The sequence below is a fragment of the Trichoplusia ni genome, assembly GCF_003590095.1.
Source record: "Trichoplusia ni isolate ovarian cell line Hi5 chromosome 19 unlocalized genomic scaffold, tn1 tig00001682_group18, whole genome shotgun sequence".
NCBI lineage: Eukaryota > Metazoa > Arthropoda > Insecta > Lepidoptera > Noctuidae > Trichoplusia > Trichoplusia ni.
This window is the reverse complement of record NW_020799795.1, coordinates 1497-21264: the sequence shown is the minus strand read 5'-3', so window position 1 is coordinate 21264 and position 19768 is coordinate 1497. Positions and strand designations below refer to the sequence as shown.

At 36.9% G+C, this 19768-nt stretch overlaps 1 protein-coding gene across 1 annotated transcript; it reads left to right on the top strand.

The window, feature by feature from the left end:
* Positions 1 to 8474: 8474 nt before the first annotated feature.
* LOC113506557 (transducin-like enhancer protein 3-B) lies at positions 8475 to 19026 on the top strand (the record flags this gene model as incomplete). The annotated part of the gene is given in 4 exon segments (XM_026889397.1): positions 8475 to 8767; positions 14862 to 14959; positions 17819 to 17882; positions 18982 to 19026. Coding segments are annotated over 4 exon segments (276 nt in total), but the record flags the coding sequence as incomplete, so codon positions are not given.
* Between the last annotated feature and the right edge of the window lie 742 nt (positions 19027 to 19768).

Here is a 19768-nt window from a genome sequence, read left to right as displayed (position 1 = left end):
AACCAAGCATGTCGAGAATGACCAAGACTACCAGGCAAACATAAGTAGCAACATCTATGTTAGTATAATATATTACAGTTACGTACTTCTGCGAGTACTTAACATGCGTTGTGTAATGAGCAATAAAGAGTTTTATTTTATTGTCAATCAACACTCAAGTGTGGAACGTATTTAATTATATCGGCGTTCGCGCCTACCTATATTAAGTATCAAGTAGGTCCTCCTGTACTGTGATACTAAATGAAATGTTTTGAACTTGCTTATTCACTTGACGGTAAGGGTCGCTAGCTCTACTCTGCATGCATGGAATATTTTTACACAAGTATCACCTACGCACTCAATTGAAGTTTATAGGATTAAACAAATCGCCTGTCTTTACCAATGCCCATTCACGAACGTGGCGACTCGATAAAAATCAATCTTTATTTTACACAAAAGGCAAAAAAATAAACTTTAAAAAATTACAGAGTTTTGTGTGAAAGCCGTTACTCCGTTAAATAACAATTAACCTTTCTGTCTGACTTCGTACAAAAGATTGTACTTTCAAAAGATCCTTTTGTTGTGAGTATCTCTTAAGTGCACTAGTTGTATCTAGGCGAAGCCAGACGTGCGCTATCTAGCCATCTGATTCCCTTTTACGTTGGTGTGATTTTGAAAAACCGTAATTCACGCGCCGCCATACCACGCTAAAGCAAATAAACTGAGATATCTAAAGAGCCGATCGCATGCAATTCCAACTGCAGCCATTAAATATTAATTCCCGAGCAAAAAACCGAGCTCCGAGCTCCGAGCGAGACAGAATCCGAGCCTTCTGGGAAACGACGGGCTTTTAAAAAAAAATAGTCGCTTTTACGCGACACAATGGCCGGTTATACAACTAATTGTTCGCGCCGGTTAATTATGCAGCTTGTTTTGTTTGTTGGCGCGCTGTGGCCAGTTGCCGCGTCGTGCCGCGCCGCGCCGCTTACTGCCGCGCGCTGCACAGATAACGCGACTTTACACTGTCCACTGACTACCCAATTAATCCATCATATTTGTTGCTCTTGGCTACGCATTCATTGAAGCGTATTCTTCGTAATCCTGTGAATGTTAAAAAACATAATGGTCTCTACAAGTCCACGATAATTCTTTGTGACAAATGATGTTTAAAAACTCAACCGGTTAATTTAAATAAAAGTTCACCAAACGTAGGCGTTATGTTCTTTATATCGACTACTACACAACTACCTACACGAACAGTTTCGAACTTATTTAGAAGCTCAAAACTTTCGAATTAGGGTTAAACAATCTCGATTGTAGGTGTTTATTACAGTCATCAAGTGTGTAAATTAAATGGACAAGAAAATAACGGGTCGATTAAGCGGGCCTACCTAATTAATTAAGGCTTATCTTGCACGATGCGATCAGCGTTAAAGCAATGGGATCGTAAAAATTTTGTTTGAGTCAGGTAGGGAGATAAGGCGATGTTGCGCGGGGGCGGCGCGATGTCGCGCGATACCGCCTGATTGTTATTTATCCATTATCGGCGGATCGCGGCGCGACCGCCTGCGCGGGAGCCCGCCTGTATCGCGTCCATCTAACAGCTACAAAATAAATAACCATGTCTATTACAAGTTACTGCGCTTCGAGTACTTGCCTCTTGCCTCGCGGTTCTTTTTTAATAGTAAATAAAGATACATATACATATTTCATAACACGCGTTAAGAATATTTAACCTACACGTACAGCCTGCGCTCCGTTGTCCGTGATATCTTTGCAGATGTGATAACTCTATTGTTATTCTAAAGAACTCCCCTATCAACATTACTCGAACGGAAGCTGTTTTTAGGGAAGGAAGTCCTGCCCTAAATGTAATGGATTTTGCTTGCTGCGTATTTAAGTGAAATAAATTATTACAAAACGTTTTAAGACGAAAAATAAAGCCATTCTAAAGACGTTCTGTCTTCTTTTTATGTTGATAGGTGGGTATGTTTTACTCAATGATTCAAAATGGGAACTACACATACCTAAGACTTAAAAAAAACGAGCAAAAGTAAGAAAAACTTTTGGATCTTAAAAAAAGGTATGTCAAATAAACTGTAACCTTTTAGAACAGGTAAATGACACACTACGCAGGTAAGTAAAGTGATGGGTGACGCGAGATGCCTTGTCCATTGTCGATGGTTAACGCACTCCGTGGCCGCGACATGTGGCGGTCGTCGGACAAAACGACCGATACCAAATAAGAATTAAAAATAAACGGCTAAGGGTCTGTGGCCTCGTAAACGTGTCGGGTTCGGTAGGCTCCTATTATACAAGCTTTTAATATTATTTAATTAACTTCTGTTTGAGTTTAGTCCAATATAATTTTGTAAATAGTCGCTTCAAATTTGTTTTCGAAGTTTCTATAAAAACGTGCTTGTGTTTAAATATGAAATCTATTAGTTTGTACTTGTTGTTTTAGTTACGAAACCTTTAGGTAACAAACATTGTTAAAATAAGTTGTTTTTCACGAAGAAAAGTATAAAAGTTACAAGTGACCAACTTGGTATGAATCTTGAGGTTACACACTTGGTACTTATGCTATTTCATGCACGTTGCGCCGACATTTGTTTAACCAACTTAACGATCTGTTAAATATTCATTACTACAAGGTTTCATAATATCTACCAATTCTCCGATTAATGACCCGTAGTCTAGCGTCAAAAGTGAGATGCCATTTTTTCTGAGCTATTAATATTGTCAAAAATGAAAGAATAACGAGTTGTCGAGTAGGGGCGTAAAAAATCTTGCCAAATTTTGGAGGGTGCTCTTGGCGTCGGCTGCGGGCTTCGCTTTGTGGCTTGCTCGTTTTTCTTGTCGCGCCTCGTTACTCCTGCTCATGAGCGCCGCGTCAATTACCATCCGCTCCCAGCACCAAGCACCCACTACCTGCCACTTGGACGCCAAGCACAACGCATTATCTTCTTTGTATTTTATCAAATGATAAAACTAGGAGTTTTTTTGCCTTCTATAAAGAAAGAAACTCTCTTTCTATTAGAAAACTACACTTTAGGGAAAGTAAACAACACTAGTAAGACAAACAGCAAGGTCTGGATGGAAACCGGACACCTTGCCATTACTCGTAGGTTTTATACAACCGGAACCTGCCAATTAAAATGCTCGCTTACATATGAAGGGTCGCCGTAAACAGCGGCTGCCATTAGCAACTCGTAATGACACGTTGCTTGCGACTTCCTAAAGTTTTAATCTTGATTCATCGAGCAGCACGGTAGCATTCACCCTTAAGCCCTTCAAAGTAACGCATTAAATGGTATAGTAATCCGAAAGTCAGGGAGTGGCGACCCCGCGTTGTCGCTGTGGAATTAAAACGTGTGAGTGAGCTCGGCCGAGTTGGTACATGTGAGTGAGGTGGAGCGCGAGCCCTCCCACCGCCGACTAGGAGTTTGAACTTGACAGATGACGCGTTAACTAGTACCGAGTTAGGGGACACTTTGTATGCCAGTAGGAGTGAACGCGCCCCGCTTCAACTGTTCTTGAAACGCGATACTCTAATTATAATTACTCAATACCCAAACGTGCAAGTTTCTAACAAGAAAATTGGGATATATTACGTTCTTTCCCGTAACCGTAACCGTACGATATAACAATATTGTGGTATTTAATAAGAAAATCGCATCACAATTAGTCATACTTCAGTACAACTGACTAAAGTATAACCTTTGAACCCACGTTCATCAAAGGATCAAAAACATTCACAAGAAGTTTAAAAAAGCTCTTTCAATATACACACTGAAGTATTTCATCCAGTTCAACGAAAATTTAATAATAAAATTGTTCCCGAAATTGTGAAAGTAATAAAATAGAACTGTCCCAGTTTCGCTGTTACAGACAACGTATGCATTTTCACAGCTAGATTAGTCAAATTAACCAGACTGAACATTGGATATAACTGACCTTTTCCGTTTTAATCAAAATGGAATAAATATGAGAGTAGGGCAATGGTCAAGGGTATAAGTACAGAGTATTCTTGAAGACGCCTCGGTCGTGTTGACACGGTTATTAACTTATAACTATAAACATAATAATAAAGGATGACGTGTCACAATTCAACAACGATCTTACGTTAATGTTGTTTTATTTGCCGTATGGTTAATGACGGTAAGACAGACCGCAATACTTATGTTTTGACTCAAGTTAAACAACATTCAAGAATGTTCTTTTCCTTTTTAACACTTCTCGAAGAGGAAATATTTACTTTCTTTTTATTTTCCTGTTTTTACTCAACAGCATACAAATTGAACATTCTAGTACTGTTCTATGCCTCACAGAATCTATTAGAATGTTCTAAACGATTAACAACAACTGAATGGTACCTACTCACGTGCAAAACAACATTGCACAATAGTGCGAAAATATTGAAATAAAAAACGTTAACCATTACACAAACAAATTGAATAAGTATAAACATTACCATAACTAAACAAAGAAAATCTCAGTTGAGGAGTGTTACAATAAAAACTAAAGCTGTGTTATTGCGGGCGTGTGTGGTGGCGAGCAAAATAAAATGTCGCTACTTAACGTGCCGGCCGCGCTCCGTCACAAAAACCGCATCGTATGCACCGCGCGGTATGCGTTGAATAAACATAAAGCATAGCTAACTACGCCTCGCAAGTCGCTGCTCGCCTACATACATACACACTCCTTTTATTCATTTTTTTTTTCATAGAAATAAATGCCAACAATATCCTATTGTGAAGTGTTCAGAATGTTCAGATAGATTAATTAACGTCTCTAGAGGTTATTTTTTTGCACCGCATTGTAACCGTGAATAATGGTTGTACTATAATAATTTCAGTACCAATTATTCATGTATTTAATTTACATTTTTTGTTTTAAACTTATATGGGTGCTAAAATATTTATACACGGCATTGTCGTATGGTTTAAACATAGGATAAATCTTCAGTGGGAACTGTTTAAGGTGAAGTCATTCTGTGGTCATGTCAACGTATAATTAAGTTTAACTAGAATAATGTGAATAATAAATACAGTTAATAGTATATTATTATGGTAAAATATATGTATTCACAAGTTAACTTAGTAGACTTGACAGTTATAACAAGTGTGGCACTAAGCAGTAACATTTTCCGTCATGAATAAATACGAATTTATCCTTCCTGTGTCCTTATTAAAATTTGCAAAATATGTATAAAATAAATAATATAATAATGCTCGTTATTGAAACAAATAGGTAATATATTTAATAATATATTTATTGAGAGAAAAAAATCCACGAACTTCTGTTTATTGAATTTCATAGGCGGAGTGCTTTAATGATTCTTCGAAGCCGTCAATTTCATTAGTAACGTGTTGTTTTCGCCACTATTATATAAACAATCGAGGAAATGTAAAGGGAGATGTCTTAACAATGTTTCGTATCCAGTTTGATCTGGCTAGTATTTTGTATTTACAGACAAAACATCATCCAACCGTCACGAGAGATAAACAACTCATCAATTTGACGGTCCATTGAAAGTTACTCGACAGTCGACACGCACGCCGCGCCGACCTGCCAATGTTCCTATCTGTTCCGCCGATCTGTGGGCCTACTGCCTAAAGAATATTCCCTTTGTAAAAGAGGGATGCCGCTATACTTATATAATACGCCGTCTCGCTTCTGTAACCTCAAGTGTCACTATGCGATAGTGTGTTCACTACCCACAAGTCCACAATAAAGACGTTCATTAAACAGTTTATCTTTTGATATTCTCCACACATCGCCCATCAAGGAGCGCTTGTTTCCAACTACTGTTAATTATTCTAGGGTTGTCAACATCATTATGATCGATTGCCGTATTTACACGCGATACTGGGTGCTAAGCCTTAAACGACTCGCATTCGGTCACGAACCCACCTAATACCTATAAAGCACGGAATTTACAGCGAGCTGTACATAATGTAAATTCCTGTGTGGTAATGGTATGTGGCTATTACAATAAAAATGTTTGGAATGTTATAAACACAAATAAACTAAACTAAATAGTTTGGTTGTAAAATTAAAATACGTCGAGCGTTAGACTACTGCTTGATGAGCTCGGAACTTTTACTTCGCTTTTAATAATTAACACGCCTTTTGATAAGTAAGTTTACGTTTCAAAGGAACATCGTCATGTTTAGGTGTTATAATTCCATGGTAGGGTTACCTATAACGGTATACCCATGTTCTGTACATACGCTGTTTTCAAACTCAACAAGAGTAAGAGACCAGCTAATTCTAGAAGCATCTCATAGAACTAGTGATATTGATATAACAGAATACCATCTAATTTAAACATTATTCAAATGTATTCAAGTGGTTAGCATCTATGCAACTCATAAATTCAAATATTTAAATAGAAATTGTCGAGAGAAGAAAGTCATATAACTGCTGTTAACTATGTTTTAGCAGATCATTTTTAGCTTTAGATTATTTTGTTTGTACGGAATATGAATACAATTTCGTATTTTTCTACGGTAAAGAAAACAAGACGAGAAACAAATAGCGAACGAGTTTTCCGCTACAAAAAGGTTAAAAAAAGTTACCATGTTGCGTAATATTTTGTTTTATAGCTATTCTACGAAATAAAAATTTATACAAAAAACATCGACCTATTCAAACGTCCGAAAAATAAATATGAAGAACTTTCTATTGGTTACTATTATTGTTTTTTTTGTTCTATATCTACAATACCTAACCAAAAATTACTAATGCATTCTGTCTATTTTTAAGTTTAAACCGGTTTTGATAAGAAGTTTGTTAAAAATCCAGATGATATGAATTTTTCCGTTTTAATTTTTTGCAATCCCAGAAAGCGGAGTCGCCAGCAAAACCTAGTTAATAATATAATACGTAACGTATTTACTTATAAAGCTATGAAATATGTATTTGTGATGTTGTTACAAAATTTTACGATGTTTTTATTGGCTCTAGATTATCGATAACCTTTGCAGCCATGCCCGATAATATTGGCCCCAATCCGTGCGTACATCGGGAGTGTACAAAGTACAATTACTGAGTACAAGTTAAATAGATTGAACAGCGCTAGAAGCTAGTGTCAGTGCTAAGGCGATAACACACCGACATCATGTCAAACGTTCACCATACTTTTATGTTCTGACGGAAAATTTAACACCAATAGCTAAAGATTACTTCTCAAGTTTATTTATTGCTTTACACATCCCTCATAAATGACAATACATTTACCTTACCAAAAATCCAAAGGCGCTTCAGACACTCATCTAAAATTAATGGACCCTACACGAGGATGGGGTAGTACAGTAACGTGGTCGTAAATACGCAAAGTGTGGTAGCAGCTTTAGAGTGGACACGGCCGGCCGATACCGAGCTATCTGTATCAATTACCTGCCCCTCTGCGGATTACCGAATTAACCGGCCACATTAATATTTTAATCTATGTCCGCAAATGTACCTGTATACGTGGCAATGATAATGCGATCTATTCTATTGACCACAGGCATTTTGCCGTTATGTCGATACTGATAAACTGTAATTAGCTAGGTAAGCTTATTGTAAATACGATGAAACTTGACACGACAAAGGTTTTAATAAACAAGTGTTCTATATTCCAAAAGTGTACCTGTATTGGATTTATTTATACTGGCGCAGGATTTAATATTTTTGTTTCTACTTTTAGCGCAAAAATGATTCAGAACGGAGCGGAGCTCGCAAAATTTCAAACACGTAGAGTGCGAAAGCACGCATGAACAAAGCTGGGGTTGTGGTTTTTGTTACGATCAAATTGACATATTTTTATTGTATTGCCTGAACTCGAATCGTATCAATCCGTTTAAAAATGCCTAGTCATGTTTTTTTTCTTGGCTAGCTCTATCGTTATGTACTTATTATTTGTTAATTTAATATTTTTATAATCGTGTTTGTGTAGTGTCCTGAATAACAAAGTGTAATTATACACCTCGACAAATTATGCTTACTCACTGACATTATTGACACCACTAACAACCTAATGAAATAACACTTACATAATATTAATTTAAGATTATCATTTATCAATTAATGAGTCTATTTATTTACGTATCAAGCAAGCAGATAGATATACTTAAACACAGTATCCAGACAGCAACTTCGTGATAAGTGTCTACAGAAATCTTTATTAGTCTGACATCTGACCTACTTAACTACGTGACTAGGTAGGTATCAAGAGAACATGGCTGGCTAACTCAGACAGAATTGCAATGCAATATTGTTTGCCAAAATAACATCGGGCAAGTCAACCGCAACGAGCCACCAACCCGTAACACCGACCCACCACCCCTCGCAGAAAATCCCCAGATAATACGTATCTATTAGAGCGTATATCTCCGATTCGGCTAAAGTATTCCTCAAACATGAAGATAGTCGACGAAAAATTCGAGTGGAGAAATATGTATGGCAGCGCGGCAATCGGCATGCGAGGGTCGACCGCCCGGCCGGGGGGAAGCGACGGGTGGCGCCCCCCTCGCGTCAGTCAGTTCGCTTGCAACGCTCGCGCGAGAACGACGTGTGTCGCTAGTTCGTCAGCAACGGTTCGTCGCGTGTGACTGACTCGGAGTAACGTGCGTGGATCCTGTGTTTTGTGTGCCCCTAGTGGAGTGTGTGCTGTGTCCTGTTTTACTCATAAGTGTGTTCCAGACCATGAGAGCGTGTGTTTGACGTGGGGATGTATCCGAGCGCGGGCGCAATGAACGCCGCCGCCGCCGCCGCTGCCGTGGCGGCCGCTAGGCATCCGGTAAGCGACATCTCTACACCCGTCAACACCAATGCCCGCTTAGACCTCGACCCCATCTCATAAATACTAAAACATCGTAAAACCACGCACGCAGTAGATTTTAAGAAAGTGTAAAAACTCGTTCTACAGCAAACGTTACAGGTCCTTTATTTGAACTTAACACGATCAAACTAAATAATAATAAAATCTAGTGTACTCAACTGGCATCTGACACGCATACGTAGTAATGCAAACGTGTAAACAGTATAACCCATAATTACAACAGAGCTCGTTGATGTCTTTTGTAACTAAGTTAAAGTTTTGTTTGAACAATTGTAAGTAGGGCCTGCGATAAAATTTTACAATGTAACATTACAAGAAAAAATAATCTTGGACTAACAAAAGCATAAAGTAATAAACAGTCGAATGGTAGAAACAGCCGCGGTGTGAGCCCCCCCGGGCCCGACCGCCGATCATTGTCAGCCGCTCAATTACCCGTGAAATTGTCTGCAAAGGATTTTATCATACTCAGAAATCTGGGGGACGAATTAACAAAGCTCTCTTAGACCTTTTTGACACCCAGTTCTTGAAATTAGGAGTGCACACTCGGTTGTAGAGATTGGGACGAGGAGAACATTGCTTGCTGAATTGTTAATAATAATATAACGTATCTACCTACCTACCTACGTAATTACTCTTTATTGTTTTTTTTGCAATACACGGATATAGATATAATTTAGCTGATAAAGTTTATTAGGAGCTTAATTTTTGATTATTTTAAATACTGATTTTATTATGAATAAGATAAAATTAACATGTCGTATTTAGATAGGAGATTTTATCTCAATTATTATCCGTTTCCTTTTAAAGGTTGCCGGAGTAATGTGTTATAAATAAAATTAATGATCATTAAGTAATAATACCTACTTGATAAGTCTTTTGACAAACATACTGAGTGACTGGCAAAAATAATTTATTTTTTGCTATGAAACAAGAATTTTAAAGGCAAATGTGTTCTAAATTGTAAGCGACTAGCATTTTAAAATTTTGTGCAACGAAACTGACCATGTTCCCGCTGAAACCACGGAGAAATGTGTAGTTGTTGTTACTACGATTTTGAACTTTACGACATCGTAATAAAGCATAATAGTGGCAAAGAGACGTTCAGAGTGGCGACCGCAAGCCGCAGCCCATCTGTCGTCGCTAGCCGACGGAAAACTAACCACAATTCGAGAATACATTAGTGTTGTTACTTTTTGAGCAGATATTTATTTAGCGCCAGTGTTTTTTAATTCTAACTAAACTGAAAATTGTGGTTGATCTTGTATTTTCGACCCCTTTACATTTTATTACGAATGACTGACACAATATATCGAATCGAACGTGAAACTCAAAGATCATTATTTAGTTTATGAGCTCCTTTCATTATCCTTCTACTTTTCAATAGCATTAATGTTTATTGGAAAAATAAAGCTAAATATGCACTTTGCAATTTAAGTAAAATTTTATGAATCGTGAAGTGCCATAAAAAATAAATATGAAGTCAATACTTTCAAGTAAACAGCTGTTCAATGTGTTTCGACAAACCACGAAATTTCTGACTGTTATTAATGTATATATTTTTGTTATCGAAGTTACCAGCCACTTTAGTGTTAAAAAATAACAATAAAAATTCTGGTATATTATCAGAATTTTATACAAAAAAACGTTTACAACACAAGCTGCTATTACTTGGTTACACTTTTTGGAAATCTTAACATTAATTTATAATTTCTACCAATGTTAATATTTTATTAACAGTCACTAGTAACAGAGTTGTAATAGTTTTGTATTCACGCTAACTAATTAAGCTACAGAGATAAATGGTTGAACATGATCACGTCATGTAAAAATGATTATAGTTACAGTTGGACACGCGTTTTCGGTGCTAATTGCCTGACCATTACTTTTTTCTTGCTTTAAGCTCACGCACTTTGTAAAGACAATGAGCAATGTATAAAATGCTGTAGTTATTAGTCGGTGCATTCCCACGCGCGCTCACTCGCCGCTTTATAAATGTACAACCACGACCACCATTCCATGACCTTCTCTGTTATAATATCCTTTTGAAAGCAAGAAACGGGGTTCATAAATTTTGGGGTCCACTTGAGCTGGTCTACACGCAGGAAGTCGGGCGACGCTTGTCGCCTAATTGAAGCATTCATACCATTTTCAAAGAAATACATACCTTCTTGATAAGTAGTCCGTTATGCCTTTTAAAATGTTTCGATGTGACGTTTTGAGTAATTACCATAATACGTGGATTACTTTAAACAACTTGGGAAAGTGACATTTGTCAGCCGAGTATCTAATTCAAAGCACGATTTATGTGATAATTCTTGATGCTTACATCAAGAATTATCACATAATTTGTCTTAACAAAACCACACTCATCATGAAATCCTAAGACGACATGCCGTATCTCTCGCTTTTATCTGATGCATTCGGATTTTCCATGTCGAGAGTACTTTTCCGCAAAACGTCAAAAAAGTATTACGAGTGGGTCTTGGAGTTTATGAGCTTCATAGTGTGACGGGGTGGCGTGGCGAGGGGTGGCGGGCGGGATGGGTGTTAATGTAAATGCCTATTTGTCTATTTGCTTAAAATCCGTGTCGCGTCCTACTCAGTAAATATTTGGCTGACAGAATTACCGCTACGGACAAATGAGATGGCGTCTCGACAAACATTCCAAGTTTTCTTTAAACATGCACATAGCTTGGAGTTCTAGAAATAATAAATCTGTGTCAATGACGATTATTTAAATGTTGTCGAGATGACTTATCAACGGAAATGTCTTGTCAGGATTATCAAGTTGATAAGTGGAGTGCCTTGAGTCAATGTTCACCCAAAATAATGCTCGACATTTGTAGATAGATAATGCTATATCAGTTTGCACAAACACGGCATTTGGAGTACGCAAACAATGCTTCGTCATAATCAAGATGCCATCAAACATATTCGCTGCGCGGCTACGGAGGGCTGACATACTTACGCTTTGCGATCACTCACTACTATATTACTTTGCTGTTGTTGTTCTCATGGACATCCGAATAACCGTAATCTGTTTACTTAAACTAGAAAATCCTGCAAACAGATTTTTTATACCTATCTGGATAAAAATAAACACGTAGCTTTTAAGAGATTTTTATCTGTGATGTGATAAGCGTTTTATTGTTAGTTATATTAGGTTATGATTATGACATTTAAAGTGCAAACATACACATACATATTTTAATCGTATATACCTATATGTACAGAACTAACGAAAAAGTTATTATAAGTCAGACCACCGCACTCATCGGGTGACGAACGGTGTTATGTTTCTGAGAAAATAAAAGCAGCTTTCTGATCCCCGTGCTACCATATTAGTTTACCAGCGTTTTTTTAGTTTTCCTATACGAAGTGTAATAAACCCACCCGTCGAGCTACACTTTATGAGCTTTAATCCGAACATAATAGAGTATATATTAGTTCGTAAAGAGTCAACGTTGAAGCGTTACGTTACAGAGCCAATCTCAATGTTCAAATATTTGTCTATGCTTGTTTGGTTTGTAAGTGCGAATGGTGTTTAGATGTTTACCGAGCCGCTGAACTTGTGTGAGTTGTGAGCAAAGCAGACATGCTTCTAAGATTACTCATAAACAATTGACATCGATCCACTTCTCGAAGTTTTTCCCTAAACGGACGTCGATGTTAATATAAATCACCAAAACTCTTATTTCAATTTCGTATTCGAGCAGAATTCATTCAGCCGTTTCGGAATTCGAATTTCGAATCCAATAAAAAGAAAATACTCTCCGGAGCGTACGGCAGGTAGACGTGGGCAGACGTATTCAATAATTTGAAATAAGAACACGTATTTCTTTTTATATCCGTTTAAACGCATTCTGTTTAGTTTTGTTTTTGTGAGCGGCTGGTGGATGCGGGCCTTTCATCCGGACCCTCTACACAATACTGCCACTCAAAAACTGTTCATTGTATTTTAATTTGACCTTTTCGGCGATAATTTATGGGAATCTTTTTTTGTTAAGGGGAACGTTTACTCAGTCTATTATTGCTGAGGATTATTTTAGTTTCTTTTGTTATCGGTTTAAAGTTTGGATCGAAGTTGATACTATTAGTATCGAAGGGTATATTTAATCTGTCAGGCCGTGGGAACGACGAGCAAATAAAAATCAATACGACACAGTAGTTTTAAATTGATATTAGGTAATATTTCAACTCGCGTATCGGGTTATGAGGAAACAAGTGTTTAAATAACGAGTTTACAACACAAACGACATGTTTACCTTTTCAATTACTTTTAATCACGTGTAATTTTAATGCGATAGTGTTTAACGCGCTGTTAATAATATAATATTTTCCCGATATTGCTCACTAAAATAATTTGCGAACGTTTAATATTACAATATTTACGATAGTACAGACAGAGCGATTGGCGTGTTCTACAATTTTAATTTAATCCGTTATTTTATTTTATTTAGTGATTTAATTGAGACCATAAAACACTTACGTATAACCAGTGGGGTGATGTTGGACGTCGAGGGCATTGGCAATCGAAGATAGGGCCGATAGGGAAAAATAATCAAATTAATCGCACGAGTCGAGTGCTTAATAATTTCCTTTTTAAAATAAAACGGCTCAATGCAAGGTCAACAAATATGACTGGTTTCGATTTCAAAACGCAATACTTAACATATTTACAAACCGTGACATTAATCCAAGTTAAACGGCTTAATAAAACTGAGAATACAAAAGTAAACATAATTTACAGTAAATTCAAACTAAAAAAGGTCTCATGCAGAGTGTTGTTGGGCTGAGTGCACATTAGCAAGAGAGCTTTATAAAATTACTTCGCATTTATACAGAGAACAAGGTTAAAGTGTCGATGTTGTTTGTGAACGACGCGCGTTGATACGTCGCATCGCGAGTGCCGCATCGCCACATTCGCCACACGCGAACGCGCTCTCCACACTGCTACCGACGATATCGTTTTGTTTTTGCCTCCAAACATACGTTGTGTTAGCTCGTAACTTTAAACTCCTTTTTTATTTTCTGATTGAACGATACGTACATGGATAAGTAATTGCTTCTGTCGATTTACATCTTCCAGAATGCTTGTGTGGTTTTCGTTTAATGAAATGCATTTTATTACAGTAAATCAATTAACAGTTGCATTGATTGGTGGCGCTGTTAATTGATATTTTTGTGATGATAGTTTCGTTTAGAGATTTCTAAAGCATTCCGGTTATTAGTGCTATAAATGAGCACGACCTGCGGTGCATAATTGAAGTTAGATCGTTGCGAACAGCGCTAGAGTTTGCGGTTAGGTTATCCACGATGTTACCTATTACGTTATTAAGTGCGATCACCCATTACGTGGAGCGTGAGACGTCGGCGGCGCGGAGGCGCGCAACCGCAAGCCGTCTCCCCGGTGGTTACATTCACTAAATTCCCGGCCACATTTTTCCCGAGCCCGATTGTCCGCAGCTCCATTTACAACGTCTACACGCCGCGCCAGTTCCTTTTACGCTTTTATTTACGCTCCTTTTATTATTTTTAAAGTCCGTTTGTTCCTCGCGCCGGCTCCGAGCGGCGGTTATTTATTTTTTGCCGTCGGCCTCCCGGCGACCGTGTGTTGTTGTGTCCCTCGCTTTATTTTTATTTTCGTGCTTCTTATTATGGAGTTAGGTTTTTTTTTTACTTTATTATTACGTGCTCGCGTGTTCGCGTTACTTTATTTTTGTGTTAAGAGGCGAGCGGTCGACGATGTTTTTTTTTATTAATCGAGGCTCACATCGAATTATGGTCATTAAAGGATAATTTGTATTATGGTAATTTGGGATGCGTGTAATTTTTGTTTCGTGATAGGAATGTTTTTGTTCCGAGAGTGAGATTGATGAGTTACGTCTTACGTCGTATGCGCCTTATATTTGTGACGTTGCGTGTTCTGTAAACGTTCGTAAATGGCCATTTAGATGTTTATTTCTTTCATGTTTTATAGGAAGTATTTATTGTAACGGGACTTGCCGACGTTTGTTCGTGTGTCATTAATCGTGTGTTGTTTTGTCCGCAGGGTCCCCCACAGCCCGGCCAACCCATCAAGTTCACGGTGGGCGAGTCCTGTGACAGGATTAAAGAGGAATTCAATTTTCTGCAAGCCCAATATCACAAGTCAGTATACATCAGCTTTAGTTACAAATAATCAATCCCAAGATCTGTGTGAGAAAGTTTATGAATTAAAAACATGCATGTATATTTAAATGAAAACAAAAGGCATTTAAAAAGACTTATGTCATGTAAAGTAAGTACTCGGAATAAACGTCAATAAATCCAAAGGTATTAAGTTAAACTCGAAACACAAGAGTTAATCTCCATCTTATCAATACTTAATGTAAAAAAGACTATCACTCGAATCGACGCCCGGGTCCGAGGGATTTGCTACAACAAAAATAAAACAACGTAAAGTGGGATCAGCCGGGATCCCTTGTCACCGGGAATCAACGAGAATCAACCCTTACCTGTCCCTTTGAGAACAAACCCTTATATTTACCAGGCTTTTTGCGTACCATTGTCGTCCAACAAAAAAGTATACAAGACTTGGGTATTTGTTCAACTCTTTTAAAGTTTAGAGATAAGACGATTTGTATAAACATGACGGGAAATGAGTTGATTAGGTAACCTTGATTTTTTATTACACTTATTTACAGACCACTTTTTTATCAATGTTTTTGCTTAACATACATATATAGATAGTGTTATAGACATATTAATAACAGAACGCGAGCTACGATCGCCAACTTGTCAAAAGATCATTGACCTCGCCATAGTGATGCTACAAGTTTAAGAACATATTATTGAATAGTGAAGTTCTCAGTAACGTGATACCATACTTGTTTGTGTAAATATCTTCACTTAATTCATTTATAATATCACTTTTTTTCTATTACATAATTCAAGTTGGAACAAGTCGCAATAAATTTATAGTCCTCGTACTAATATTGCTTTTGATAAGGATGGTAGTGAAGTATGTTTTGTGTCAGGTCAAATAAATTAATTACACAACTTGCAAGTGTTTGCTTGAAGCAAACGAACATAATTTCTCAAAGATGTGATAAATGTGAACTGTTAAGTGGGTTGTTAAATACGAGGTACGAGTACCTGTAGAAACAGCCAATATACTTAACGATTAACCTGCTAGCAAAATTAACGATAAAACTTCTGGTTAATATTAATGAAATTAAATTTATTATGAAACCTGAGACACAAAAGGAAACCCGCGAAAATCAACACTAATAACAAAGTTTATACTGCAAGCTAAAATTATAGCTACCTCATTTTATTATGACACCGAAATATGCTTTCAGACCTCCCCTATACCTATTCGTATTCGTCAATCCCTATCCCCTTTACAATATTGAAGGGCATTAATAAATGAATAATAATATTAATAATACTTTCGATGGGGTTTCTCTTGTACAAAGTTGGGAGTTTAACATATGCATTTTGTAATGGTCTCACGTGGGCTCTTTATCGTCGGTATTCTTTAAGTGTATCATTAAAAAATATGTAAGAGTGTACATTGTTTTGTTTCTACAATTAATTACCGTCTCATATTAAGGGACTGAGAGATAGGAGATTTTTTATCAAATATTTTTTTTAAATATAACAATAAACATGAGATCACACTATATTTGTTCTTTCAATAAAAGAGCAGGTGTTAAAATACAGGAGGGTCTTAATAAACAAATACCTTTATAGCATCACTGAACGGTAATAAAATATGAATGGAAGAGTGAATAAAGTAAATTTTGTATAAATTGTTACATTTACAAAAAGTCAAAAGGGCGAAATAACGGATCCTGTTGTAATTCCTTTTGTTGGCATTTCCTTCCCTCTTATGGAACCGGACTTTCCGGGCCCATTGTCAGGGCTCGGCTTCCGAATAAGTATTTTTCACACAGACATAAAATAATATTTGATTGTATCTACCCGGATAATAGTAACTTATCCTTATTTGAACAATACACACATTAATTATACAATACGAAATATACTAGTAATGTTTGGTAACTTTCAATTCAATTTAATCAGATGGAATTTTTAGTGTGTAACAAAACTGTAGTGAAACATAAAACCGCCGACAAACGTTCAGTGGTTAACAGGAAAGTTGAGGTAGTTTTTGTAAAAGTAGTGATTGTTTAGCAATATGTAAATGTATGTTCGCCGACGCCGACCCATTACCTACTTTACTACAAAGTTATTATGTTATAAAACTCTTATCGGGCCACGTTTTCAGTGATCGTTAAGTATGTAGGTAATAATCTAGAATTGAAATTGAACAGTGTAGTTAAGCGACGATAAAAACTATAACCATAACAGGACTGACCCACTATGCATGCGATAACAGCTATAAAACAAGCTGTTCGCTTATATATTTCTTATCTTAATAATGTTACAAGCACTCCTTAAATAGAACTTCGAGTGTTAGATTAAGGAGTAGTGAGCACGTACACTTGAATTTACATTCATAAGTTTTTAAACCTAACAGGCTGCTTTATAAGGCGTTGTTTCACCGAACTTTACTTTTCACTCTCTATTGAGTAAGATCGAATCTTATTTCAACCTCGTAAAGTTGTTCGGAAAGTCCGTGTCTAACTTAAACCCGAACTAATTGACTTACTCTAGCGTAGATAAAACCATACACAGATTTTCACAAAACCAAGCAAGATGTTCGGATAGAAGCGACCCGTTGATAACAGTGCGGGAACTTGGCACATCGGGAAAGAGCTACTAAATATCGCTGTCTCTGTTTCACACAACTAGCTTGTATACTTTGATCTCGCTCTAATGAACTGATATCTCTGTACCGAAGCCCCAAGTTATTTCAGATGTACTGTACGCCTTTTAGAACGACATTTGGTTTCCACAACTGCAACATACTTTAGAAGTTGGTAGGAAGCTATGAAAATAAAGCCTAAACATTTTCATTAGAAGAGATGGCGTACAATAATATTTTCTGTTTTGTTTCAGTTTAAAATTAGAATGCGAGAAGCTGGCTAGTGAAAAAATTGAAATACAAAGGCATTATGTTATGGTGAGTATCGAAATTCTTACTTTGTATATTTTGTTAGGTTTTATTTATTAGGTCAGATGTCTAATATTTTTGTTATGAAACATACCCAAGAAGTCTTCAACTAGTATAATGATGTTTTCAAACAAAAAATATTTCAAAAATATCGTGGTAAATAATACTAAGTATTATACTATACCACAGCAAGAGATTGGGGTTAATGATAAAAGCGATGATGGAACACAAAATTACATTCAAATCTGAACAATAAAAATAGACGCAACAAGCTTCAAAACGCATGTCGTGTAACAACTACATCGTTTAATTTATAGGGACAGCTAATTTAACAGCTAAATAGAGATCTTATCACATGTAACATTTGTTATGGCGTGTGAAATCAATAAATGTGTTCCTTTGTTCGACGCCCGCATGTCACATGTTGTCTACTTGATTGGCTTGAATGCACCCTCCCCTTAAGATAATTGTCCAAACACAATCATTTGTTCTGTGACCAAATCCGGAATTTGAAATGTTTTATACATGTAATAAAATATGTTTAATAATAATAATAATAATAATTCTTTATTTGCATAAAATGTAGGTACATAATGGTGGTAAAACATTGTCAAGGTGCCATATACATCTTGCCGCTTGGCGACATGCAAATTTTTATACAGTTCAAATATATAGTATTAGATATAGATAAGATATTGTAACAGCGTATCAATCACAGCGCCAACTGAGCTGTCAGACGCGTGCGTAGGTAAACGTATTAGTGGCCGGTTCAAGAGCAGACAATATATTTCAAACGAACAGATATATTTTGGCATGCCTTAATCCCCGCATGTTCGCTCCATTCAGATATGAATCACGATTAAGTGTTGCCAAATCGCTTGCAATTTATTTTAATACGCTCGAGAGGAAATTTTCGCGAGAATTTTTATGTGTCGGAAACACTTCTGGCCGACGTCCAAACTGTACCAGTGCGGATGTTTAGTCACTCGACTCCTATAATTTGAGGAAGCTAATCTGTGCCAAAAGCGTACCGTGTCACCGTTCGGGCGTTACATTTACGCGCATAAATTGTAATCGATTTAACTAAAGCGTGTTATTTATGTTTCAGTACTATGAAATGTCGTACGGCCTCAATGTGGAAATGCATAAACAGGTATGTACCCTCTATTCTTTTATATAACGCATCGTGTAATATAAATTTGTGTAAAAAATAGTGTTTTCACGTTCCGATAGCAGATGTTAAACATTGTTTAAAATAGGGTAATATAAAAGAAAGATGAAGGGGAAAATATTTTAACAACGGCGGTCGGGTGAATTGGCGCACGGGGAAATGTTGTAAAAGCAAAAAAACGTGTTATTGCGCTGCGCCTGTTTGTTGGATAAACGTTGTTTGACAGCGAGCCCGCGGCGGGGACTCCCTCCCGCGGTGGGCGGCGTGGGGAGGCACACCGCCTGGTCAAGCCACTTTGTTGACATTTCAGTTTTTAATTTGAACCAACTTTGCCATTTTAATTGCGTACTTATACCTGTTTTTATCCCATCTTTAATAACAATTACTCGCAATATTCCCTACTTTAATGTATAATCTCCGTCGATGTGCGGTTAAATTAATATTATGACGACGTTTCATTTCAATACAACACATTATTATCGAAATATTGAGGGGAAGGGATCTGAAGTTGTGCAGGCTCCCCTAATGCGCGTGACTAAAGCGCAGAAACTATATCTATGAATTAGACGCTTAGTAGAATTCACAAAAAGGGGAAGTTAGTAGGGCTGTCAAACGTTATTTATTAAATAAATTACAGTATTTTCTTTGCATATAAAGGTTTAAGGTATGAATAATCCATAATGACGCAAGTCACGTCTCTGAAGTATTTGTACGTGAATTGAAA